Raw genomic sequence first — 27,188 nt, forward strand, 5'->3', positions numbered from 1 at the left:
CACCTGGCAAAGACTTTCTAATTCTTCAAGATAATTCTCAAGCTCCCCTTCTTTTCAATGCCTCCCTTTCCAGGTAGGAGAGACCTTCTATTCCTCATGTCCCCTCCTCTCTTTCTCTCACCTTTGCCTACTTTTCCTCACATCAGTTTCAGGACCAGTCTCACCCCATGCATTTAGATTTTTACATGGTTTCCCTCCCTCCTCAGCCGCCTTCTCTAGTTAGCTCTGAGCTCCTTGAGAGCAAAGACCACGTCTTATTCAGTTCTTTTGCTCACAGGAGTTCATGACAGTGCCTGGCACATCATAGTCACTTAATAAATACCTGTTGAAAGTGATTTATGTGAGGGAACTTGGATGAAAGCTGAGAGAAGCAGGAACAGTGTCCAGGCATATCTGAGAGGATAGAGACTGGAATGGTGGTATGCGGTGTGAATGTGTGTGCATGCACACATACTAGCTCCTGTCTGGATTTCTCTGTTGAGGGAACCCATGAAAAGGTATCTGTGTGAACAGTGCAAGTGTTAACAATTGGGCTTGTGTGAGTGAAGTCTTCTGTGTAAGGGGCTATGAAAGGGAGTTTGTCTGTGTGACTGAGCAGTCTGAGACTCTTTGCAGTGAAATTCTGAGAGTTGAGTCAGAAGTGTGGAAGGAACATATGTAAATTTTCCAGATCACTCAAAATTTTGATCAGGCTCAGATCTTTTCCTCCAGCTGTCTTTGCCATCTGTTAAGTCCTAGTTTCCAACCCTCTAATTTTTTCATTTCCACTCACCCTGACCAAATTTTCCACATCCCTTTCAAGGAACCTGAATTTAATAGGGAAAAATATTCTAACAGCAAGCAGATTGTCACTTATTATAGGTGTAACCCCAGTGCTTAAAAAAATGTATGAGGATATGAGGAGTGAATGGGACCCATCTTGAGGACCTCCAACCACTGGATGATTTAAGATCAGGTGATTTAAGATGATGATTTAAGATGGTGGGTGCTTTTGCTTTTGTCTTGGAGGAGGATGCTTGGTCCCATCAGAGCAACAAGGGACCGACACAGATTAGGGACCCAAGGGATCACCCTCACTGAAGCTGGTCTGGGGAACCCCTCTTCCAATTGAGGGGTAGTTTTCTTTGTTTTTATGGGTAACATGGACCTCATTTTCAGAACTTCTTTACCAAGTCTGAATAAGAGCAGAAAAGAAGCATACCCAGCACTCCTATTTATTCTTCAAGACCACCCCATGAAGTCCAATCTTACAAATAAGGAAACTGGGGTCTAGAGATGTTAAGTGACTGTCACGGTGGGGAACAACAGAGCTGGGATTTCACCTCCAGCCTGTCAGAGAGAGGACCACAAAGGGAATCTCTGAGAAGAGCTGGGGACCATTTTGCTTTTAGCTTTGTTTCTTCGGCTCTCACATTAGCCTGGGAAATGCCCATAGACCAGGAAATGTAGGTTTAAGACCAGGAGGAGATGCTCCAAGGTACCTGGAGGAGAAAGCTGTGTTTCCTCAGAGGTGAGCCAGTGGCCAGACCACAGGGCCCAGTCACAAAGCCCCTGGAATCACTGCTGAGCTGTGTGCAGGAACAAACCTGGTTCAGTAACAGATGCTTAGATATTTGTTAGATGAACTAGTACACAAAAGGAACAGAGATAAGATGGGCAATGTTTCCCGATTGACTAATTGCAGTTCACTCAAAAATACACCAGAGAAATGACAAATTCTGCTGTCTGGTTTTCCTGCTGAAGTCCCCAGTTTCAAGGTAGACCTGAGTTTAAATTGGGTGTCCTTAAGGAGAAACAGACAAAAATGGTGACACTAGATTTAGATAAACATACGCTTAGCAGATTGACCGAAAAAAAAAAAAAAAACACTTCATTCTTCTTACTATTTTTTTTTTCTTATTAAAGGTTCAACTAGAATTTTTAAAAATAAGGACTATGTCTCCTTGCTGCCCTCCACTGGTGGAGAAACACAATCCTAATTAAATTTCCCATCTACACCACTTGAAATCCAAATCAAAAGTTACCTAAAAATTTCCTGGACCTTGAAAGAGGTTAGGTTTCATTCATTAATTCTGAATGTTTTCAACTGCCATGCCAAATATGAATTGGCAGAGAAAGTTACCCTGGTCTTCTTTCTTTAGAGAAAAAGACCTGGAAAGATCCAGTCTGTTTTTTTAAGGAGCGTGGTTGGCCTAGAGAGGCCGTGGAAGGAATCCTGTGTCAGAATGTGAGTTTCCACCCTTATTTTACACCCTAATGCCATTCTTAGGCCCTTCACTAACTGCACCTCTAATATTCATTGTTCCAGATTTGAAAAGAAATCTTACACAACACAAAATTAGGAGGTGATGGGTTTTGTGTTTGAGAGCATTAATCCCTGCTTGGGTAAAAAGCTAACTGGTTGGAAGAAACTGAACTAACCCACTTCTTTATGCATCACTTTTATTAGTTGCAACCCCAAGTTTTCCTTAAAACAGTAATATTTCAGTTCTTCTACTTTATATCCATTGAAGGCATCCCACCATACTGCAGAATTACCCATGTGCAGTTAAGTACTGCATCCGTGCACTTGGATTTTGTTAACATGGATAGAAACGATTAGATCATCTCATTGAGAAAAGATTTTCCTCTGACATCTTGTTCCACCTTGGTTTTCTTGACAAGAGTTTGACCAAAGGGCTATTTCTAAGGTTGATTCTTTCTCCTTTCACAACACACCCTCGAAATGTCCAAACATCCTGCAAATAATACCAAACACAATGAGTTTCTGAGAACTTGGATTTACCTATTCACCATAAGACAAAGATTTCTGACATCTACAAATGGTTAAATACGGGGGAAAAAACAGCCCTCCACAGTAGTCATAAATTAGTACATAAAAACCACATTCTGAGACTGCAGTTAATGTACTTGCCAGCATCTAAAACTATGTTTCACAAGCCAGGACAGTGGGTCAGTGAGTGCCCACTCTGTCAGTTTTCTTTCCTTGGTGCCTGTGTTGATTACAGGTGTTGGAAATGGCTGTTATGTTTGGTCACAATACAGTTTAGTACCCAAGCTCCTTCTGTGGTTGGTGATATTTGCCTGCCCCATTCTGGGTGATCTCCTCCTGAAAATGATGTCCTAGGCTATTGGATTGGTTTTTTCTTCTTTGTTCCTAATAAGACAATTCAGACGTTTTTGCTTATTTTTTAGCAAACAGCTAGGTATGATGGGAAGAACAATTTTAGAATTGGGCCTCTGAAATCCCTGTCACATACATAACTGAACCCTATCTCTTGAACTTTCCCTTTTCTCATTAAGAGCATGGAACTATCTCAACTGCTCCATTGAGTTTTGGTGAAGAAAAGGGATAGGAATGTGTTTTGTGCCTGCAAAGAACTCTATAGCAGAAGGTAGTATTGTTCTTCTAAGTAAAGTCGATAAACTATAGCTGAGAGAGTCATGAAAAGAAATACAGGAACTTACTGATTTAGTACAACTCTGACAGACCTCAAACAGAATATATACATTTTTTTTCCTGCCTTAAAATTCTGTACGCTGGATGAAAGCCCCAACCGGCAAAATACGTTGCCTTCGTAGGACATTTAAGTGCTGGACAATGGAAGAAGGCAAGACCCTCCAGAAGGTGCAAATATCAGGCCAGAGCATCTTCACATACAGGGATACATTCAGACATTCTAGAAAGTAAAGAGGTTAAGATGGAGAATCTTGAGCTGGAAAGTTGTTTCAGAAGATAACACCTTGCCACTGGTGTGTGAGGCTCTTCAACATACTGAGCGGCCCTGATTTATTATTACACTCAGTCTACTTGGGGGTCATGTCACCCCAAAATAGATGATGCATTTATGATTATGTGGAAAATTCTGAAAGAGATGGGAATACCAAACCACCTGACCTGCCTCTTGAGAAAACTATATGCAGGTCAGGAAGCAACAGTTAGAACTGGACATGGAACAACAGACTGGTTCCAAACAGGAAAAGGAGTACGTCAAGGCTGTATATTGTCACCCTGCTTATTTAACTTACATGCAGAGTACATCATGAGAAACGCTGGGCTGGAAGAAGCACAAGCTGGAATCAAGATTGCCAGGAGAAATATCAATAACCTCAGATATGCAGATGACATGACCCTTATGGCAGAAAGTGAAGAGGAACTAAAAAGCCTCTTGATGAAAGTGAAAGGAGAGTGAAAAAGTTGACTTAAAGCTCAACATTCAGAAAACTAAGATCATGGCATCTGGTCCCATCACTTCATGAGAAATAGATGGGGAAACAGTGTCACACTGTATTTTTTGGGGCTCCAAAATCACTGCAGATAGTGATTGCAGCCATGAAATTAAAAGACACTTACTCCTTGGAAGGATAGTTATGACCAACCTAGATAGCATATTCAAAAGCAGAGACATTACTTTGCCAACAAAGGTCCGTCTAGTCAAGACTATGGTTTTTCCAGTGGTCATGTATGGATGTGAGAGTTGGACTATGAAGAAAGCTGAGTGCCAAAGAATTGATGCTTTTGAACTGTGGTGTTGGAGAAGACTCTTGAGAGTCCCTTGGACTTCAAGGAGATCTAACCAGTCCATCCAAAAGGAGATCAGTCCTGGGTGTTCATTGGAAGGACTGATGCTAAAGCTGAAACTCCAGTACTTTGGCCACCTCATGCGAGGAGTTGACTCATTGGAAAAGACTTGATGCTGGGAGGGATTGGGGGCAGGAGGAGAAGGGGAAGACAGAGGATGAGATGGCTGGATGGCTCGATGGACATGAGTTTGAGTGAACTCTGGGAGTTGGTGATAGACAGGGAGGCCTGGCGTGCTGCAGTTCATGGGGTCGCAAAGAGTCGGACACGACTGAGCAACTGAACTGAACTGAACTGAACTGCAGGCACGTTTACCAAATAGGATCAGCTTCTTGGTTCAGGGCCTAAAATATAATCATCTACAATGCAAATAAGTTTGTTTATTTGCCTTGACTGCTAACTTGTTATTGATCAGCAACAGCATGGAATGTTCACTAGTTAAAAATAAATAATCTAGAGTGAGGTGTATTAATTAGGCAGGCATATGAAATACTCTCTTACACTGCTATGAGAACCATCAGTGATCTCCCATCTCTGCTACATGCAGGCTTTCCTTAAACTCCCAATGCAAACTGACCCAAACACTTGCTTGAGAATTGTTTTCTGAGAGTCTTACTGGAATTCCACATACATACGTACTCTCTTCTTCACAAATAAAGGAGGCTTAATGATTGACAGCCCAAACCTTTAACATCTGTGCATTCAGAAGGTCACTTTGTCCTCCACTTCCTGACCTGTGATTGTGCTATTTCCTCTCGTACCTGTCTGTTTTGGAACGTGATGGCCTGTGTACAACAGGCTAGCCCTTAGACTCACAGAACCCAGGTCCCCACATAGGGAAACAAGTAGAAACAAGCCCCGCTGTCTTTCCAGGATGTCTCAGTGGTGTTTCTGAAACAAGCTGTAAACCCAAGCACTTTATATTTTCAAACTGAATCAGGTAGGAGAAGTATTAAACATCTGAAGAAGAGAAAAAAACGAGATCTTTACCTTGTCATTTCATACAGACATACCTTCAGCTGGCGTTTTTCAATCCATAGATTTTACAGAATACCTCTTCCATTTCCTTTCCAACATTTTCCTGATTGGTGCCCTTCAGATCAATGTAGTGACAGTTGGCATCAGCAAAATGGCATGAAATTGTCTGTGGAAAGTGAATGACTCATGTTAGAAAGAAAAAAAAAAAACAACACCTTGTTAACACCATCAGTCAAGCAATGAGGCATCTTTCAGAAAGTTCTGTCCGTGAGCATTTGATTTCTAGACTGAATGCTATTCCCATGTGTCTTAAATCAGTCCCTCGATGACTCAGCTGCTTTTTTCTTCCAGCTAAAGGCTAATTGAGAAATTGTAAGATTTTTAACTGTGTAATTTACTATCCAAAGATATATACGGGGCAGGGAACAGAATTATGTAAGGAAGAAGTCTTAACTTTTTAGCATTTGATTTTTCTAATGAGTGAATATTTCCAAGTGCTACTAAGGAATGTATTGCAGGGTTTCTCATCAACTCAGTTACAGAAGTTAGTGGAGTTTGTAATGAGTTGGTATTTCAATGGCCACAGATGATGGAGCAAGAAAAACTGAAAAGCCCTTGCAAGGGAAAACAATACGCAGACACCCTTCTCTAGTCCAAAGCACAGTTCCAGTCTGATAGCATTCACATAAAATACTCATCTTGTTTCCTTTTGAAGGTAAGATGGAAGTTATTTGGTTCTCCCCAGTCTCAAAGGACTTATCAACAGATCTAACTTGCAAGGTGATAGTTAAAACTCACCTTCGTTGTCACAAGTTAGTTGTCTTAGGGTGACTGCACCCATCAGAAGATCTTCCTACTTCCTACAAATTTCTAAGCAGTTGAGTCATGAACTTTATTTCCTATGGAAACCCTAGTGCTATACTAAGCCATTTTGTAGCCTGAGGCAAAAGAGAAGAAATGTACACTCCTACCTGTACGCTTTTATGTATTTTTTAATAGCATTTTCCAAACCATTAAAGCAGTTAAAAATATTGAAAAATTACAAAATTAATATATTAAAACACACTATTTCCAGCATAGTGCCTGTACCCCCCCCCCAATTTGTACTGTTCTGAGTGTCATGGTAGTGGAGGGTCTGATCTTGTTTCATTTGAGATTGTGCTCAGTGTGGAATTTTTTGTTTTCTGCGTTGAATCTTAGTTGCAGCATGTGGGATCTTCATTGCAGTGCACAGCCTCTTTAGTTGTAGCTGCTGCTGCTGAGTCACTTCAGTCATGTCTGACTCTGTGCGACCCCATAGATGGCAGCCCACCAGGATGCCCCGTCCTTGGGATTCTCCAGGCAAGAACAGCTGAGTAGGTTGCCATTTCCTTCTCCAATGCATGAAAGTGAAAAGTGAAAGTGAAGTCGCTCAGCCATGTCCGACTCTCAGCGACCCCATGGACTCTAGCCTTCCAGGCTCCTCCATCCATGGGATTTTCCAGGCAAGAGTACTGGAGTGGGGTGCCATTGCCTTCTCTGCTAGTTGTAGCACAAGAGCTTAGTTGTTCTTAGGCCTGTCAGATCTTAGTTCCCCAACTAGGGACTGAACCAACCAACTTCCCCCAAATTGCAAGGTGAATTTGTAACCACTGGATCACGAGGTAAGTGCCTCACCATGGACTTTTTGGCATTAATGTTTCTTTATTTTAAATAAGATATTAAAATATTATTTAATTGGATCACTGAGTTTCTTTTAGCCTCCAAGAGAACTGCCTTCTTGCCTCATGCTCATCTCAGTCCTGTTGAGCCTGGTGGATGTCTGAATGAATGCAGAATGAAATCTGACAACTAACCCTCAGCGACAGGGAGACAAAAGGGCTGTTTTGATAAATTGGAAGCCTTCAGTTCAGTCACTCAGTCGTGTCTGACTCTTTGCGACCCCATGAATCACAGCACGCCAGGCCTCCCTGTCCATCACAAACTCCCAGAGTTCACTCAGACTCAAGTCCATCAAGTCAGTGATGCCATCCAGCCATCTCATCCTCTGGCGTCCCCTTCTCCTCCTGCCCTCAATCTCTCCCAGCATCAGAGTCTTTTCCAATGAGTCAGCTCTTCGCATGAGGTGGCCAGAGTACTGGAGTTTCAGCTTCTGCATCATTCCCTCCAAAGAAATCCCAGGGCTGATCTCCTTCAGAATGGACTGGTTGGATCTCCTTGCAGCCCAAGGGACTCTCAAGAGTCTTCTCCAACACCACAGTTCAAAAGCATCAATTCTTCAGTGCTCAGCCTTCTTCACAGTCCAACTCTCACATCTATACATGACCACTGGAAAAACCATAGTCTTGACTAGACGGACGTTTATTGGCAAAGTAATATCTCTGCTTTTGAATATGCTATCTAGGTTGGTCATAACTTTCCTTCCAAGGAGTAAGCGTCTTTTAATTTCATGGCTGCAATCACCATCTGCAGTGATTTTGGAGCCCCAAAAAATAAAGTGTGACACTGTTTCCCCGTCTATTTCCCATGAAGTGATGGGACCAGATGCCATGATCTTCGTTTGTTGAGCTTTAAGCCAACTTTTTCACTCTCCACTTTCACTTTCTTCAAGAGGCTTTTTAGTTCCTCTTCACTTTCTGCCATAAGGGTCATGTCATCTGCATATCTGAGGTTATTGATATTTCTCCCAGCAATCTTGATTCCAGCTTGTGTTTCTTCCAGTCCAGCATTTCTCATGATGTACTCTGCATATAAGTTAAATAAGCAGGGTGACAATATACAGCCTTGATGTACTCCTTTTCCTATTTGGAACCAGTCTGTTGTTCCATGTCCAGTTCTAACTGTTGCTTCCTGACCTGCATACAGATTTTTCAAGAGGCAGGTCAGATGGTCTGGTATTCCCATCTCTTTCAGAATTTTCCACAGTTTACTGTGATCCACACAGTCAAAGGCTTTGGCATAGTCAATAAAGCAGAAATAGATGTTTTTCTGGAACTCTCTTGCTTTTTCCATGATCCAGCGGATGTTGGCAATTTGATCTCTGGTTCCTCTGCCTTTTCTAAAACCAGCTTGAACATCAGGAAGTTCATGGTTCACGTATTGCTGAAGCCTGGCTTGGAGAATTTTGAGCATTACTTTACTAGCGTGTGAGATGAGTGCAATTGCGTGGTAGTTTGAGCATTCTTTGGCATTGCCTTTCTTTGGGATTGGAATGAAAATTGACCTTTTCCAGTCCTGTGGCCACTGCTGAGTTTTCCAAATTTGCTGGCATATTGAATGCAGCACTTTCACAGCATCATCTTTCAGGATTTGGAATAGCTCAACTGGAATTCCATCACCTCCACTAGCTTTGTTCGTAGTGATGCTTTCTAAGGCCCACTTGACTTCACATTCCAGGATGTCTGGCTCTAGGTCAGTGATCACACCATCGTGATTATCTGGGTCGTGAAGATCTTTTTTGTACAGTTCTTCTGTGTATTCTTGCCACCTCTTCTTAATGTCTTCTGCTTCTGTTAGGTCCATACCATTTCTGTCCTTTATCGAGCCCATCTTTGCATGAAATGTTCCCTTGGTATCTCTAATTTTCTTGAAGAGATCTCTAGTCTTTCCCATTCTGTTGTTTTCCTCTATTTCTTTGCATTGATCACTGAGGAAGGCTTTCCTATCTCTTCTTGCCATTCTTTGGAACTCTGCATTCAGATGCTTATATTTTTCCTTTTCTGCTTTGCTTTTCACTTCTCTGCTTTTCACAGCTATTTGTAAGGCCTCCCCAGACAGCCATTTTGCTTTTCTGCATTTCTTTTCCATGGGGATGGTCTTGATCCCTGTCTCCTGTACAGTGTCATGAACCTCATTCCATAGTTCATCAGGCACTCTATCTATCAGATCTAGGCCCTTAAATCTATTTCTCACTTCCCACTGTATAATCATAAGGGATTTGATTTAGGTCATACCTGAATGGTCTAGTGATCTTCCCTACTTTCTTCAATTTCAGTCTGAATTTGGCAATAAGGAGTTCATGGTCTGAGCCACAGTCAGCTCCCGGTCTTGTTTTTGCTGACTGTATAGAGCTTCTCCATCTTTGGCTGCAAAGACCATAATCAATCTGATTTCGGTGTTGACCATCTGGTGATGTCCATGTGTAGAGTCTTCTCTTGTGTTGTTGAAAGAGGGAGTTTGCTATGACCAGTGCATTTTCTTGGCAAAACTCTATTAGTCTTTGCCCTGCTTCATTCCGTATTCCAAGGCCAAATTTGCCTGTTACTTCAGGTGTTTCTTGACTTCCTACTTTTGCATTCCAGTCCCCTATAATGAAAAGGACATCTTTCTTGGGTATTAGTTCTAAAAGGTCTTGTAGGTCTTCACAGAGCCATTCAACTTCAGCTTCTTCAGCCTTACTGGTTGGGGCATAGACTTGGATTACTCTGATATTGAATGGTTTGCCTTGGAAATGAACAGAGATCATTCTGTCATTTTTGAGATTGCATCCAAGTACTGCATTTTGGACTCTTTTGTTGACCATGATGGCTACTCCATTTCTTCTGCGGGATTCCTGCCCATAGGAGTAGATATAATGGTCATCTGAGTTAAATTCATCCATTCCAGTCCATTTCAGTTCGCTGATTCCTAGAATGTCGACATTCAGTCTTGCCATCTCCTGTTTGACCACTTCCAATTTGCCTTGATTCATGGACCTGACATTCCGGGTTCCTATGCGATATTGCTCTTTACAGCATCGGACCTTGCTTCTATCACCAGTCACATCCACAGCTGGATACTGTTTTTGCTTTGGCTCCATCCCTTCATTCTTTCTGGAGTTATTTCTCCACTGATCTCCAGTAGCATATTGGCCACCTACTGACCTGGGGAGTTCCTCTTTCAGTATCCTATCATTTTGCCTTTTCATACTGTTAATGGGGTTCCCAAGGCAAGAATACTGAAGTGGTTTGCCATTCCTTTCTCCAGTGGACCACATTCTGTCAGATCTCTCCACAATGACCCACCCATCTTGGGTTGCCCCATGGGCATGGCTTAGTTTCATTGAGTTAGACAAGGCTGTGGTCCTAGTGTGATTAGACTGACTGGTTTTCTGTGAGTATGGTTTCAGTGTGTTTACCCTCTGATGCCCTCTTGCAATATCTACCATCTTACTTGGGTTTCTCTTACCTTGGACGTGGGGTATTTCTTCACGGCTGCTCCAGCAAAGCACAGCCGCTGCTCCTTACCTTGGATGAGGGGTATCTCCTCACCGCCGCCCTTCCTGACCTTCAATGTGGGATAGCGCCTCTAGGCCCTCCTGCGCCCGCGCTGCCATCACTCCTTGGACGTGGGGTTGGTCCTCCCGGCCGCTGCCCCTGGCCTCTGGCATGCGGGCGTGGGGTAGCTCCTCCCGGCCGCCGCCCCTGACCTCGGACGCGGGTAGCTCCTCTTGGCCGCCACCCCTAACCTCGGATGTGGGGTAGCTCCTCCTGGCTGCCGCCCCTGACCTTGGACTTGGGTAGCTCTTCTCTGCCGTTCCTGCGCCATTGCAGCCTGCCACTCTTGGCCGCTGCCCTTGACCTCTGACATGGGGTAACTCCTCTTGGCCGCCGCCCTTCAGGCATGGGGTCCTCCCGGCTTCTGCCCCTGACCTCGGACATGGGGTAGCTCCTCTCGGCCGTGCTTAGTGTGCCGGTAGCAGCCGCCGTCGCGCTCAATGCACCGGTCGCAGCCCCAAAGAAGACACTAATATTTAGTATCAACAGCCATGTCATCCTTGGGAAATGTGAGCCCAGCATATCATCAGATCTGCTGAATTTTAGAGAAACAAGAAATGTGGAAATTTATGAGAAATTCTGTCCATTTTTAATGTAAGCACTGATCTCATAAAGCTTAAAACATTCTGAGGCTAAGGAGTGAAAAATATGGCCATATCTGATTTCTGGGTGGCCAATTCACACCTTCCTTTCCAATCAATAATATTTTAACCAATAGCAATAATATTACAGACGTTCCCCTTATATGAGCTGTATACCTTCCAAATGTTATTATTTGGTATGTATGTCTGCCTTTGTCTTTTCCTCTGAAAACATGCTGTCAGTTGCCAAGTAACTATGCTCTCTGTCTGGAGAAATGCCATGAATGTTCAATAGTGATGGCATCCTAAGGTCATCTGGCTTCTTACTGCTATAAGCAACAAAGCATGAGGGAGACAAATATATTTCCTGGTAGATACACCAGACTAAAGGGCAGCTGAGTTAAAAGTTACAAATCCTTTAACTTTTCATGTATCAGGATACTTTTCTTCCTCATGCATTCATCTTCAAACAGTGCTGTGATGTGAATGTGTACCTTCCGGAATCCTTGACTTTTGTTCCGACCAGATCCATGGATGAGCAAAGGGTGAAAGAAGACGGTGTCTCCCTTCTCCATCACCAAGTGCACCCGGGCGTTGTTTTTGTCATAGTCCTGGATCCTGTGGAACATGATGTTGACTCCTCCCTAAAATCATGAGAGAAGCCAAGTTCAAAAGTGAAGAAGTCAAGAATTAAAACTTTTATCAATGATTCATCAGGGAAAACAAAGCTTCTCTAAGTTCTTCCAAGAGAAAGAGACAAATAAATTAGATTTTTAAAAAATTATTTATACCAAAGCTTCTCAGTTGACTGGTTTTAGAAAGCCATGAGTTGTTAAAATCAGAGATACTTTAGACTGGATGAAAAATTTGGAATTTCCACCTATGGTTCATTACTGAATGATAACTGAAGACCCAGATCAGCTTTGCATTTTGTGGGAATGCAGGAGATCATCTTTCCTGGTAAACCCATGCTCATTCTTTCCCAGCATGCTCTTCTCCTCACCTGGAACTTGCATCAGTCATTCCTCTATTACTCAGAAGGATCTCTTAAGAAGCTAACTCAGAGAGAGGCTCATCTCCCCAAATAGGAGAGAGAAAGTACTCAGTATTTCTGAGCTCAAAACCCACTCATGTTACATCCAGAGTAAAGAAAGAAAGTAAATTAAAATGTTACATTTTAAAATTATTTCAACCTCTGTTTTTCAAAGTCACTGCACACAAAGAAAAAAAAAAAACTCACAACTTTGTTTTCAAACTATTTTCAAAGTTAATTACTGCATTAGCTAGTGGTTATATCTTTTATGGAAAAAACCTAAAATGAGAAGCTTTCAAGCCTTTTTGGGTCTTGGGCACTATCCCATTTCCTTTCCTAAGACTATCCCAAACCCAAATTCCTTTGGGGGAATGACTACTTCCCGACTATACTATGGTGAGTCTTTGACTCCTGCCCAGAGTGGATATTTGAGCAAGATAACTCCATCTAGTCTCTCATTGCAGCACTTAGCACTAAGCCTCAGTGCAGGAATTCTAACTAATTCTGACTAATTTAAGCACAGAAGTCCTAAAACACACACACACACACACACACACACACACACACACATATATATATATATATATATTTTTTTTTTTTTTTTTTTGGCTGAGCGGCTTGTCAGATCTTAGTCCCTAACCAGAGACTGAACCTGCACATTTCACAGTGAAAGCTTGGATTCCTAAGCACTAGACTACCAGGGAAGTCCCAATATTCTTAGCATCCTGCAGAACCGTGTGCATTCTGTCTGCCTTAACAAAAGGTGCTCTTCCATCCTTACCATCATTATGGGATTTTGAGACCTTATTTCCTTACATCTAAAACACTAATTAAGAGTCTACTCCCTTGTTTCTCTGCCTCTGGACTCCTACACCTGCAATACATATACTGTGCCAGACCACAAGGTTATTGTCCTTGAAAAAATGATTTGATCTCCTCAATCACGGGCCCCAAAGCATTGACCAGCTAAATTGATAAACTATGGAACAGCCTCATAATGGAACGCTGCTCAGTCCTCCCCAGAGCCTCTCTCTGCTGGTCTCTTCAGGTGGAAGCAGATAATCCCGCTTCTTCACTGAGAGACCAACCAGTCAGTGTGTAAGACTCACTTGGCACATGCATCTGGTGTTACCGTGTTTTTGTCTTACCTCTGTAGTTAGGCTTTATAATCTCAGATCTTTTATAGCATCACCAAAGTCCACCACTTTGGTTGGCCTTCAAGCACTTGTTGAAAGAATGGAGGTGATCATTTTATCTGACATCCTGGAATTTTCCCTAATCCTCGTTTTACATTCCAGAACAATGTTTCTCTAAGAAGGGAAATGTCATCTTACTGGTAAAGCTCCTTATGTGTATGTGCGTGCTGAGTCACTTCAGTCATGTCTGATTCTTTGCCTATAGATTGTAGTCTGCTAAGCTCCTCCGGAGAAGGCAGTGGCAACCCACTCCAGTACTCTTGCCTGGAAAATCCCATGGACAGAGGAGCCTGGTGGGCTGCTGTCTATGGGGTCGCATAGAGTCAGACACGACTGAGCGACTTCACTTTCACTTTACACTTTTCATGCATTGGAGAAGGAAATGGCAACCCACTCCAGTGTTCTTGCCTGGAGAATCCCAGGGAGGGCAGAGCCTGGTGGGCTGCCGTCTTTGGGGTCGCACAGAGTCGGACACTAAAGCGCCTTAGCAGCAGCAGCAGCAGCAAGCTCCTCTGTCCATGGGATTCTCCAGGCAAGAATATGAGTACTGATATGAAATCAAAACAGTCAAATCTGATCAAAACTCAGCCATCTAGCAAACTTACCTCCCATTGGGGATAATCATGGGGTTGCAAGGGGCCTTTGTGTGTCCCTGGCAGCACAGCCAGACACCCATTGTTCCGGTCAATGTGCTCCATGGCTGTCCAGGCACAAACGATGCTATTGCTGGGCCTGAATGGGAAATAGTGCAGATCCTGGTGCAAGGGATGACGGGATGTCTTCTTGCCTGAAACAGAATTTGCTGTTAAATAAACTCAAGTCTCAGAATTCTTCTCTGCTTAAAAAACCAGAACAATGACCTATCCTTGCAAAAACCAAACAGATGAGACAATGCTGAAGAAAACCAGCCTCTAGAGATAAGCACCAAATTAGAAGACTGAATCAGCACAATGACTCAATCCTCTAATTCTTTCTGGATTTCTGGTAGCTGAGGACTACTTACACTGTTTTCTAGCAATCTGTACATATGTCATCATCTCCGTTGTGCTTTATACCTTCCTAACTCTGGTTTGGGCATAGAGCTTAGTATACCCAAAACAGGTTGACTAATTAAAGAGAGTGGTCAAATCTGAGATCCTATGACAGCCTTCTAAGTGACTGATATAAAAAAATGATTCATTAATTAACTAAATAAATAAATAGAAGGACTCTCAAAAGGTTTCCCCCACCAAACTAGAACCATTTGCTGTACAATCACTGTGAAGAACCAGAGATACTACACCCACATTCACATTCTCCCCTAGAATTGCCTTCTGAACGTGGTTTCCCCAGGCCAGGTGATCTCTTCACCCAGGACACCCAGGGAGGGAAAGGCCTACTGATGTTAGGCTACAGGCTTAGTACATAAACCTCTCTTGGCCATCAGGACAGAGACAGAGTAGCAATGGATTAAAGATCTCTAATGGCTGATTTCCTACCACTGATACAGCTGAATTTCTCAGTGTGGCCCAAGAGCCATCTGCATAGCATCTCTGAGTATGGTTAATAAAATCCAGGTTCCTAGTTTCTATTTTCTGAATCAGTCTCTCTAGGAGGGAGGGCTTAGAAGCTACATTTTACCAAGCACAGAAAACTTTAAGAATAGCTATGGTATTTGATAAAAGTTCAGTTTTAAATTTGTTAGTAATAATACTGTCTTCAGATCAGGAAGCCAAAGTCCACACCCTCATGCATTGGTGAGAATGGGTAACAAAGCTTAGAGATGCTGAATATCAGGAGTCTGTGGGGGTAGAGAGACAGTTGTGTTTTATTAAACTGCATCTTTCAGAAGCCACTTGTCTACAGTCCCAGCAATAACCCTGGAGTTAACATTGATATCACTATTATACTTCAGTGTTGTTATGATGTAAGCTACTTTGAGACTTAAGTGAAAATATATATATTCATTTATGCAAAAATTTAGCAGTAGTGCACTTTGCTATTTTCTTTCTTTTTCTCTTTATTTGTTTGCTTTTCTTTTCCTTTATCAATAAAAGCTCTTTACCAAAATCTGGAGGTTTGTTTATCAGCATTGTATGTATGGCCATAATATTGGGTCCAGTGAAGCACTCCACATACTTCAGAATCTAAGGAAAAAGGAGGGAAATCAGATGCACAAGTATGTGGCACAAAGTACATCTATCTATACCCCGTTGGCAGTCATTTAAATCAATCAACCAGTATTTCACAACCTTGCAAACAAACCACGCAAAAGTGAGCAACTGCAAATCATCAGAAACACTCTCAAACAGGCTTTTTGGAACCAGCTGAAAATCTAAGTGCTTCTTCTACAAGAGAGACATGAGTTTTTCTGAGACACCAGCTACGAAGGGCAGGAATTAAACCTCCGATGAAAAAGATGTCCAAACTGGCAGGGCCAGTTGAATGAAAACAATGATGATGTTGTTCAGACACTAAGTCCTGTCTGACTCTTTGAGACCCCACAGACTGCAGCACACCAGGCTTCCCTGTCCTCTACTGTCTCTCGGAGTTTGCTCAAATTCATATCCATATTCAATCTCTAATTCTGTCTGACTCCAAAAAATGAAGTACATTCTATGGCGCTCAATTATATGATCTCTTCTGTATAAGGAATGTAGGCAATTTGAGTATAAAACACTTGAAATGTTACAAAACTCCCAGGAGACCGACATAATGCTTGTTTTATTTTTTATTAAAAAGTTTGTTTTTGTCATTTTGGGGGGTATTCAAAAAGATGGGAAAAGAGTTGTTCTTTACTTTTTTAAAAAATTTTGATTGGGGTATAGTTGAATTATAATTGTTAATTTCAGGTGTATAGTAAAATGAAAATGTTATATATATATACACTAAGACTCTTTCCCCATATAGGCCATTACTGAGTATTGAATACAGTTCCCTGTGCTATACAGTAATCGTTATTTGTTGTCTATTTTCTATACACTGTGTGTATGTGTCCATCTCAGTCTTCCAATTTATCTCTCCTAGGCTGCGATTTTCTAAATGGTTGTCATTCAAGAGCAATCCTCAGAGTTTTTGTTCTGCTTTGCAGAATTTTCCAATATATTTAGAGGATATTCTCCCTACTTCCTATCTTAGTCTTATCCTAATTAATAAAATTCTTCAAACCATGGGTTTGAGGCGCTGGTCATTTTTCCAATATATATTAAAATAAACACCTAGCTATTAGAAGAATACCTACCTCCTAAAAAATCATTGCATGAACCACCAGACACATGGTTTGCAGGTTACAGAAGTAGGAACATCCTGACAGGACATTCTACCACATGCTGCCTATAATTTCCAGCTTTTATCATGATCCACCCACACAATTTTCATTTCCAAAACAGGACGTGAGGTTGGGAAGAATGCATGGTTCAAAGAGGCCACTTCCCTTCTTGTCCCCAACTCAAGAGGCCAGACCTCCCAGATACCTCAGCTGTGCAGTCTTCAAGAATCAGACTTTCTAACAGCACTTGGGGTATAAGTTCTAATAAGAACTTTGTGCAAAGTGTCCTTTTAAACCATTCTAAATGACTGGTCAGAAACCATAGTACAGGACTACCTTATGCTACAGTGGATAAGAACCCCACTGCCAGTGCGGGGGACATGGATTTGATCTCTGCTCCAGGAAGATTCCACACACAAGGAGCACCTAAGCCCTCGCACCACAACTGCCGAGCTCCAGCTCTGGAGCCTGAGAGCCGCAGCAAGAAAAGCCAACAAAATGAGAATCCCGTGCACCTCAACTAGAGAGGAGCCCATGTGCAGTAACAAAGACAGCACCAGCAAAAATAAATAAATGAGAAAAAAATAATAAACTCTTTTAAAAATGAAACTGTAATACATTCATGCAAGGCATTACTATGCAATAGTTTACAAAGTATAAAGTAGATCCACAGATACCAATGGAAAGATGTCTCTCTCATGTGTATTACCAGTGGAAAAACCAAGGTGACAACCAGGATGCTTCCTGTTACACGAAAGGTGGGGTTATACAAATATGCTTGATTATACCTGAAACGGTTCTAGATGAATACGTAAAACAGAACAGTGAGTGGTGCAGGGGGTGCGAGAATTTCCTTTTCCCTTCATGTCATTCCACACTAGATATTTTCATAGCTATGAACTACTCTTAAAGAATAATTTTTTAAAAACCTAGTTTAAATTTAAAAACAGACACCACTACTGACCAGATTCATAAAACAAATTGAAAAGCGGCGTGCAATAGGTAAGCCTCAGCACTTTTATCCCTGTGGACATGCCTGTAGGGAGTGTGAGAAGGCTCTCTGTTTACCACAGAAATCCTGCTCTTCTCCAGCAAAAATAGAAAAATCATGAGGATTTCTCAGTCTTGGCACTACTGACATTTTGGGCCGCATCATTCTTTGTTTGCTGCAACAGGCTCTTCTCTGCATTATAGCATCCCTGGACCCAGTAGCAGCATCCAGATCTCTACCCATTAAAACCCACCACCCCTCCTGCCTGACAAGCAAACATGTCTCCAGACTTTGCCAAATGTCCACCTCTGATTAAGAACCACTGCTATCGGGCCCCAATAGAAAAGGACAAGAGTCTAATCCTTTGCTACCCCATGGAATGTAGCCTGCCAGGCTCCTCTGTCCATGAGCTTTTCCAGGCAAGAATACTGGAGTGGTTTGCCATTTCCTTCTCCAGGGGATCTTCTCAAACCAGGGATCGAACCCATGTCTCTTAAGTCTCCTGCAGTGGAGGGGGGTTCTTTATCACTAGCGCCACCTGGGAAGGCCAGTAGAAAAGGGCAAGATAAAATGAAAAAAACAAAAAAGTTATAAAGATTTCAGAGGCAGACATGCAGATAGGCTATTAGCTTAAAGAGAAAGAAAGCACAGGAAGGTCTTGAACCTCAGGGAGGGTGCAGTATCTGAAGAGTTCCTCATCTTCTTGGAAATCCTGGACCTTGGAAACCACTTTCTCACTTGGCACATATTCTGATTTTGCGATGGTGACATCTCTCATCACCAACAATCCCAATGGTTTCACCTCCTTTCTGCAGATTCTTTGAAATTCATTCCTAGAAAATTCATTGGTAAATGATGTCAGTACCACAGGCACTAAGCACCTTCCTGGCCTTCCATTTGTTCTGTGGAAGGATTCGAAGACTTGGGAGTGGTTTTTCTGCACTAAATGGTCCTCAAGCCCCAGGTCAAATAGTTCTGATGACAGGAAGGAGAAAATGGCCAACTCAGAAGTGCCCGCCTCCTAACTGTGGAGTTGAAATTCGCTACCAGAATTTGAATAGTCCGTAGCTTAGTGGACCAGTGGGGAAATATTTGTGATTTGGTTTCATTAGAACAAAAAAGCAAACACCTCCCTAGCATCACCATGTACCAGGCCCTAAGAACTCTGTCTCTACTTTACCTGTTTAGTCCTAAAAACCATTCTAGGACATAAGTACTGTTATTTTCCCCATTCTGCAGATATAGAAACAGGCATGGAAAGGTTAAGGAAATTGCCCTATACCTACAATATTAACTAAAGAGACTGAGATTAAAGCCAGACACTCTGGCTCAAACCCAGGTTCTAACAAGCCACTTCCTAACAAACCTGATGCCTGAAAAATATCTGAACACACACAAGGTAATCCTACCCATAGTCCCATTGTACACACAGAATACACATTTCCGTTATATAATAAAGTGTTACTTAGCACCTAAAGCGTTGAATATCAGCATCAGACACCAAATTTTTAATGACAAGAAATCCATTTTCTTCATAGAATTTTCTCTGTTCTAGGCTTAGAACATTATTCTCCCAAGTGTACCTAAAGGAGGAAAAAAATCTCAAATCCAATTTAAAAATCACAACCTAACATTATGTATCAAGAACCTGAGAAATGTTTGTACTCTTCCACCAAGCATTTCTAAGACTTTAAGGAAATAATCTGAGTTTTTTTTAAGTTTTAAATCTAAAACAGTAATTACTGTCACTAAGATATAGAATAATAATTAACTGATTATATCATATCCATTCAATGTGATTGGATTAAAAATGAACATACTTATTAAATTAAGGACATTGCTTATTAAATTAAGATTTGATGACAGTGATATAAAACCAAGACACTATTTGTTTCCAAGGAAAAAACTATAAAGAAATACAGGAAAAATGTTTAACAGTGATTTCCTTAATAGAATGGCATTATGGATGATTTTTTTTACTTCCTCCTATTTCTCTGATTTTAAAATTGGCTCTGTAATGAATAAATATGGTTTATCAAAGAGGAAACAAATTTAATATATTTTGTGTTTTTAATTGTCTGGTTCATGCATTCACAGAAGAAATCCAAGTAACAAAAATCTAAATATGTGTATAGCACACACACAAACTCAAATCACCCTATCCCTTCCTCTGGTTTGGAGTTGCCACTCTATGAGAATAGTCCACAGACATCAATGTCTTCCACTTCAAAAGTGACGTCAAGATAAACCAATGATGCTAGCTGGACATCAGAGTGACCAAATAACAGGATAATTTAAATGAGATTTACCATGCCTGAATTTTACAAAATAAGCTTATGCATTTTCTGACATTTTCACTTCTTTTTAAAATTTAAAATACATAGAGGAAAAGTCTTTGTCTTAAAAAATTTCCAATTAGAAAAAGTCCTGGGTTGGAGGACTTGTATAATAAATTCTCATCATGCAACCTGTGTTTTATATCCTAGTTACCATGGTCGGGGGGCGGGGGAAACCTTTTTTTACATTGAATGGTTAAGAATTAAAATTATATCTACTTACTGGAATTGTTGAGGATGGAAAGTGGCTGGAGAACCAGGCCTTGAAGCCGGGTGAGATATCTAGGATGTGATTTAAGGCAAATCAAGTGAAGTCCAGGCATCACCCTTCTAGAATCAACCCACCCTGGATTGGTTTTCACAAGGGAAGACCAGCCCTACACAGTCATCAGGCACACTGACTACACACATACGCTTCAGTGCACTGCTGCTTAGATCGTCTCATTTCACAATGGCCTAAGGAGGTGCCTGGAAGCCAAGACCTTTATTATGCCAACTGCACAGAGCAGAAACCCTAGGCTGGGAGCGCTCAGTAACTGGTCCAAGGTCACCCAGCAGAGAGCAACTGAGCTAAGACTTGACTGACACTATATTCATACTTTCCTTATTCCTCCTGGATATTTTTTCCACCAAACTACTGAGTGAATAAAAATGCAAAGGCTCTATTCTAGAAATAAAGAGAAATGTGCTATTTGAAAGAGATATTTAACTTAGTGGGAGCCTAGTCCAAAATATTAGAAACAGTTTGGCTGGTCATTAAAAAAAAAAAAGTATGGAAAATGTTGCCAACCCTGGCTCAAGACTAAAAGCTATTGCTTTAGTGGAGTGCCTCCCTGTAAAGCACTGATTCTCAGATGAAGTGGGTATGGTGGGTGTCAGATTCACCTGGAGAACTTTTTTAAACCCCTACTAGAGTTCAAGCTCCAAAATTCTTCCCCCAGTAAAAAATCACTGTGGTAGGACTGGATTGTATCTTTCAGTTGTATTGAGGCTGGAAAATACTTGGAGAACTAGGAGGGTAAAAAACACTAGTGTCCTTAGGTGTAAGATCTGCAGTGATACAGCCTTTCACAGGCCTCTGAATTACCTATGGTTTCTCAAAAGAAAAAATAAAGTCCATAAAATAAACAATGACTCCAAGAAAAATATAATCCACATACTAGAGTATCATTTTAAATATCTTAAAAAACTAGAAAATTCCTTCTAGTTTTCTTTTCTATATAGTTATCACAGATGATTGTCTTAGCATTGGGGTTTTTTTTTCTTCTCATTTTTTCTATTGTTTCTTTTGCTGAAAGAGTTATTTTCAGAATGTCACTTCTCAAAAACATGCTTTTTGAATGCTGTTTGTATGTAACTGGGGACAATATAATAATCAAGGAGATGTGAATTCCCTGGCATCCCAGTGGTTAGGACTCAGCACTCTTTCTCTGGAGGGCCCTGGTTCACTTAGCTGGTTGGGGAACTAAGATCCCACAGGCCTCACAGTGTGGAAAAATAAAAAGTCAAGGAGGAGGCAGGCCAGGAGTCAGAATTACTAGCTGCAGTCTGTTTTCCCCGAGGGAGAGAGTTAACCTCTTTGTCAGTTGTTCTCAGCAAACTGTGGCTGCCAGGACAGTCCAGACATCCAGACATCACTCTTCCAGTCCTTTTCTCCTCTCTCCCACTCCTGCATTATGGCTTTTACTTTTGTTGTTGTTCTTGGAGAATTTTTTTAATACATGGAAATGTTTACAAAGCTAATAATTATTTACTATGTTTCCTATATAATGTTAATAAACCTGGGGAAAAAAATGGGGTAAGAATCTGTACCATACTGCGTGGTCCTAACTATGGAATTATGCAGTTATGTAAATACATGGAAATAAACACACCAAACTGTTTACAAATAATGACCTGTAGGAAGTGGAATTATGGGTGATATTGATTTTCTTATTTGTGTTTATATGCATTTAAAAACTACACCGTAGGACTTCCCTGGCAGTCCAGTGGTGAAGACTGCATTCCAGTGCAGGGGGTGTGGGTTGAATCCTTTGTCTCAGACCTAAGAGCCCACCTGCCTCATGGCCAAGAATCAAAAACATCAAACAGAAGCAATATTGTAACAAATTCAATAAAGACTTTAGAAATGTTCCACTTCCAAAAAATCTTTATAAAAATAAAAACTAGACTGTCATACTTCAAAAATCATTCCTTATTTCAGAATCCTTAAAAAAACTGGAAATAATAGAACTGCCATATGATGCAGCAATCCCACTGCTGGGTGTGCACACTGAGGAAACCACAATTGAAAGAGACACGTGTACCCCAATGTTCATCGCAACACTGTTTATAATAGCCAGGACATGGAAGCAACCTAGATGTCCATCGGCAGACGAATGGATAAGAAAGCTGTGGTACATATACACAATGGAGTATTACTCAGCCATTAAAAAGAATACATTTGAATCAGTTCTAATGAGGTGGATGAAACTGGAGCTGATTATGCAGAGTGAAGTAAGCCAGAAAGATAAACACCAATACAGTATACTAATGAATATATATGGAATTTAGAAAGATGGTAACAATAACCCTGTATACGAGACAGCAAAAGAGACACAGATGTATAGAACAGTCTTTTGGACTCTGTGGGAGAGGGAGAGGGTGGGATGATTTGGAGAATGGCATTGAAACATGTATAATATCATATGTGAAACAAATCGCCAGTCCAGGTTCAATGCATGATACAGGGTGCTCGGGGCTGGTGCACTGGGATGACCCAAAGGGTTGGGATGGGGAGGGAGGTGGGAGGGGCGTTCAGTCTGGGGAACACATGTACACCCGTGGTGGATTCATGTCAATGTATGGCAAAACCAATACAATATTGTAAAGTAATTAGCCTCTGATTAAAATAAATAAATTTATACTAAAAAATAATAAAAATAATAAATGTATTCAAATGAAAACGTCAGTGCTTTAACTGCACTAGTCATATTTCAGGTGTTCATAGCCACATGTGGCTACCATATTGGACAGCACTGGCACAGAACATTTCCACCACCATAGGAGCTTGTGTTGGTGCTATTCTAGGAAACAGATATGGAAAAAACCAACTCTGACCTCCATACTATTAAAGCTAAGTCCAATATGATCAGAATATTAAACTTAAGGTATTCCCTGGCAGTCCAGTGGTTAGGACTTAGTGTTTCCACTGCAGCGGGCATGGGTTCAATCATTGGTTGGGGAACTAAGATTCCATGTGTCATACAGGTGGGCAAAAAAAAAAAAACCCACACAATTAAAATTTGAAAGTGTTAACAACCTGACTCAGAAACCTTAATCTAGTTCCAATTATATCTGGTCCGAGTATATTTGTGGTTTTCACAACTGAACTTGTATCAGAACCAGGTGAAACCAGGTTGCCAGCCCCATGTCCCTGGATGTTGACACCACAGGTCTGAGAGGAGGCTGAGGCCCTTCATTTCTACCAAGTAGCCAGGTGGTGCTGATGCTGCTGGCCCTGGGACCACACTTTAACAACCACTATGTGCCTTAAATGACCTTTGTCAGGAGTTTTAATCTCCAACCTCAATTGCTTTCTCACCTGTAAAATGAGATTATAGTCGCCTGTGCTGTGCCTAGTTGCTCAGTCGTGTCTGACTCTTTGCCACCCCATGGACTCTAGCTCGCCAGGCTCCTCTGTCCGTGGGGATTCCCCAGGCAAGAATACTGTGATGAGTTGCCAATCTTCCTCCAGGGGATCTTCCCAACCCAGGAATCGAACCCTGATCTCCTGCCTTGCAGGTGGATTCTTTACCTTCTGAGCCACCAGGGAAGCCACAGAGTCACCTAGGTTCCCTTTATCAGTTTGTGGATGGGATTTTAAATTTACAATGGTTCTGATTGGAACTCCTCTGGGAGAACAGCAGTGAAATTAAAAGGAACAGCCACCAGAATCGACTTTAAGAAAGATTTCAGGATCCTGAATACAGCAGAGCAAAATCCCAGCCTGTGTTGTGAGCCCTGAATGAGATCACTGAACACGCAAAAACAATTCTGCAAAGCAAGTTGATTTCTGAGGCACACAGTGACATCTCTCTGGATCCAACACTGGTGGCGCACAGATTGACTTGGATTCATTTCAGAAGGCCTGACCAGGAGTAGACACAGGACACCCAGCCCTTCTCCAGGAAACAGTGTAAGTGCCACCGGGCTCCCCTGAAGAAGAAGAGCTGGGGGGCAGCCCCATCCCGAGAGGAGCGCTCGGCTCCTCAGGTGGCTCTGCGCCCCTGGCTATGGTCTCTGTCTCTAGGCAGCCCCACGATCAGGCATGGTCAAGTATAGAAAGTGACAGGGCAACAGAGAGTCAGCCAGCTTGGACTTCCCACCGTCCCCTCCCAAAGCCGGGGAACAGAGGCCCTGAGAGGGCCCGGAAGGCTGCAGCAACGCCAACTCCGACGCCAAGTCACTGGAGCCAGCAGTCCCAGACCCACCTGGCAGACAAGTGCCCTCCTGGGGGATGTACGTGTCCCCGCCCGCCAGCACCTGGAAGAGATGTGACCATCACAAGGACAGATGGTGGGAGCCAGGAGCCAGAAAGAGTCAGCAGGGAGGTTGTATGATACACCCTGAAAGCCATCACTTTCCGAGCTCGAACGCCGTGCTCCCAAAGGATACAGTGGGCCGGGCCAAGCAGCCATCGAGGTGGCGCAGCAAGATGCGTAGGCGGGAGGAGGTGTGGTTCTGGTCCATGGCCTCTCGGGGAACACCTGGCCCTTGGAGGCACACGTCTTTTTAACTCTGCTATCAGCCCCGCCTCCACGTCGCTCCTGCTCAGCCAAGGCCTTGGGGCTAAAGAAGCTGCCACCTCCCACGTCGGCCAAGGGCACTGACACAGTTTGTTCTACAAGACCCTGAAGATCATATCTGTCACACAGAGCAGGAAACTATTCCCAAGGGCTCAGTCACTGGGTTAAGGTTGCCCAGGAAGAAAGCATGCCAGAACATAACTCATGCTTAGCTACATAGTTCCACTTATTTTATTCATGAAGATCCTTCTACCAAGCTGCTGAAGGAATGAAAATTCTTAGAAGTAACATGTGCTTTCCAGAAGAGACATTCAATTTACTGGGAATTCAGTCTGAAATACTATAAAGTTTGGTCGTTAAAAAAAAAAAAAAGGTGTTGAACATAAATGAGTCCATGAAATGCTCTAGTATAACTTTGGGAGTAGGGAGCCGGGCCGCTCAGCATGCCAGATGTTAGTTTGATGACCAGGGATTGAACCCGTGCAGTGGATGCAGGGAGCCCTAAACATCGGACAGCCCTGGAATTCCTAATTTGAAATTTAGGGAAGAGCTAGAATTTTTATTTTATTTTATTTTATTTAACTTTACAATATTGTATTGGTTTTGCCATATATCAAAATGAATCTGCCACAGGTATACATGTGTTCCCCATCCTGAACCCTCCTCCCTCCTCCCTCCCCATACCATCCCTCTGGGTCGTCCCAGTGCACCAGCCCCAAGCATCCAGTATCATGCATCGAACCTGGACTGGCAACTTGTTTCACATATGATATTATACATATTTCAATGCCATTCTCCCAAATCATCCCACCCTCTCCCTCTCCCACAGAGTCCAAAAGACTGTTCTATACATCAGTGTCTCTTTTGCTGTCTCGTACACCAGGTTATTGTTACCATTTTTCTAAATTCCATATATATGCGTTAGTATACTATATTGGTGTTTTTCTTTCTGGCTTACTTCACTCTGTATAATCAGCTCCAGTTTCATTCACCTCATTAGAACTGATTCAAATGTATTCTTTTTAATGGCTGAGTAATACTCCATTGTGTATATGTACCACAGCTTTCTTATCCATTCATCTGCTTATGGACATCTAGGTTGCTTCCATGTCCTGGCTATTATAAACAGTGTTGCGATGAACATTGGGGTACACGTGTCTCTTTCCCTTCTGGTTTCCTCAGTGTGTATGCCCAGCAGTGGGATAGCTGGGTCATAAGGCAGTTCTATTTCCAGTTTTTTAAGGAATCTCCACACTGTTCTCCATAGTGGCTGTACTAGTTTGCATTCCCACCAACAGTGTAAGAGGGTTCCCTTTTCTCCACACCCTCTCCAGCATTTATTGCTTGTAGACTTTTGGATCGCAGCCATTCTGACTGGCGTGAAATGGTACCTCATAGTGGTTTTGATTTGCATTTCTCTGATAATGAGTGATGTTGAGCATCTTTTCATGTGTTTGTTAGCCATCTGTATGTCTTCTTTGGAGAAATGTCTGTTTAGTTCTTTGGCCCATTTTTTGATTGGGTCATTTATTTTTCTGGAGTTGAGCTGTAGGAGTTGCTTGTATATTTTTGAGATTAGTTGTTTGTCGGTTGCTTCATTTGCTATTATTTTCTCCCATTCTGAAGGCTGCCTTTTCACCTTGCTAATAGTTTCCTTTGTTGTGCAGAAGCTTTTAATTTTAATTAGGCCCCATTTGTTTATTTTTGCTTTTATTTCCAATATTCTGGGAGGTGGGTCATAGAGGATCCTGCTGTGATGTATGTTGGAGAGTGTTTTGCCTATGTTCTCCTCTAGGAGTTTTATAGTTTCTGGTCTTACGTTGAGATCTTTAATCCATTTTGAATTTATTTTTGAGTATGGTGTTAGAAAGTGCTCTAGTTTCATTATTTTACAAGTGGTTGACCAGTTTTCCCAGCACCACTTGTTAAAGAGATTGTCCTTAATCCATTGTATATTCAAATTTGCCTCCTTTGTCAAAGATAAGGTGTCCATAGGTGCATGGATTTATCTCTGGGCTTTCTATTTTGTTCAATTGATCTATATTTCTGTCTTTGTGCCAGTAACATACTGTCTTGATGACTGTGGCTTTGTAGTAGAGCCTGAAGTCAGGCAGGTTGATTCCTCCTGTTCCATTCTTCTTTCTCAAGATAGCTTTGGCTATTCGAGGTTTTTTGTATTTCCATACAAATTGTGAAATTATTTGTTCTAGCTCTGTGAAGAAT

At 41.9% G+C, this 27,188-nt stretch overlaps 1 protein-coding gene across 1 annotated transcript; it reads right to left on the bottom strand.

Moving 5' to 3' along the window:
- Positions 1 to 2,448: 2,448 nt before the first annotated feature.
- On the bottom strand, positions 2,449 to 24,909 carry LOC139186640 (phytanoyl-CoA dioxygenase, peroxisomal-like). Its single transcript, XM_070801929.1, has 9 exons — positions 24,835 to 24,909; positions 20,402 to 20,460; positions 19,315 to 19,425; positions 18,507 to 18,675; positions 15,649 to 15,730; positions 14,210 to 14,391; positions 11,870 to 12,019; positions 5,596 to 5,726; positions 2,449 to 2,738 (listed from the first exon to the last, which is right to left on the bottom strand). Exons 1-8 carry the CDS (start codon positions 24,907 to 24,909, stop codon positions 5,598 to 5,600), a joined length of 957 nt encoding a protein of 318 aa, XP_070658030.1. The 3' UTR covers positions 2,449 to 2,738; positions 5,596 to 5,597.
- Positions 24,910 to 27,188: the final 2,279 nt, after the last annotated feature.

This window comes from Bos indicus, chromosome 13 (assembly GCF_029378745.1).
Source record: "Bos indicus isolate NIAB-ARS_2022 breed Sahiwal x Tharparkar chromosome 13, NIAB-ARS_B.indTharparkar_mat_pri_1.0, whole genome shotgun sequence".
NCBI classification, from domain to species: domain Eukaryota; kingdom Metazoa; phylum Chordata; class Mammalia; order Artiodactyla; family Bovidae; genus Bos; species Bos indicus.

Coding starts and splice junctions, on each gene's coding strand:
- LOC139186640 (XM_070801929.1), bottom strand. CDS start 24,909: ATGGACCAGAACCACACCTCCTCCCGCCTACGCATCTTGCTGCGCCAC. Junction 18,676..19,314: donor GCTGATATTCAACGCTTTAG/GTGCTAAGTAAC, acceptor TGAATTTTCTAG/GAATGAATTTCAAAGAATCT. Junction 12,020..14,209: donor ATGATTATCCCCAATGGGAG/GTAAGTTTGCTA, acceptor TCATGATTTTAG/GGAGGAGTCAACATCATGTT.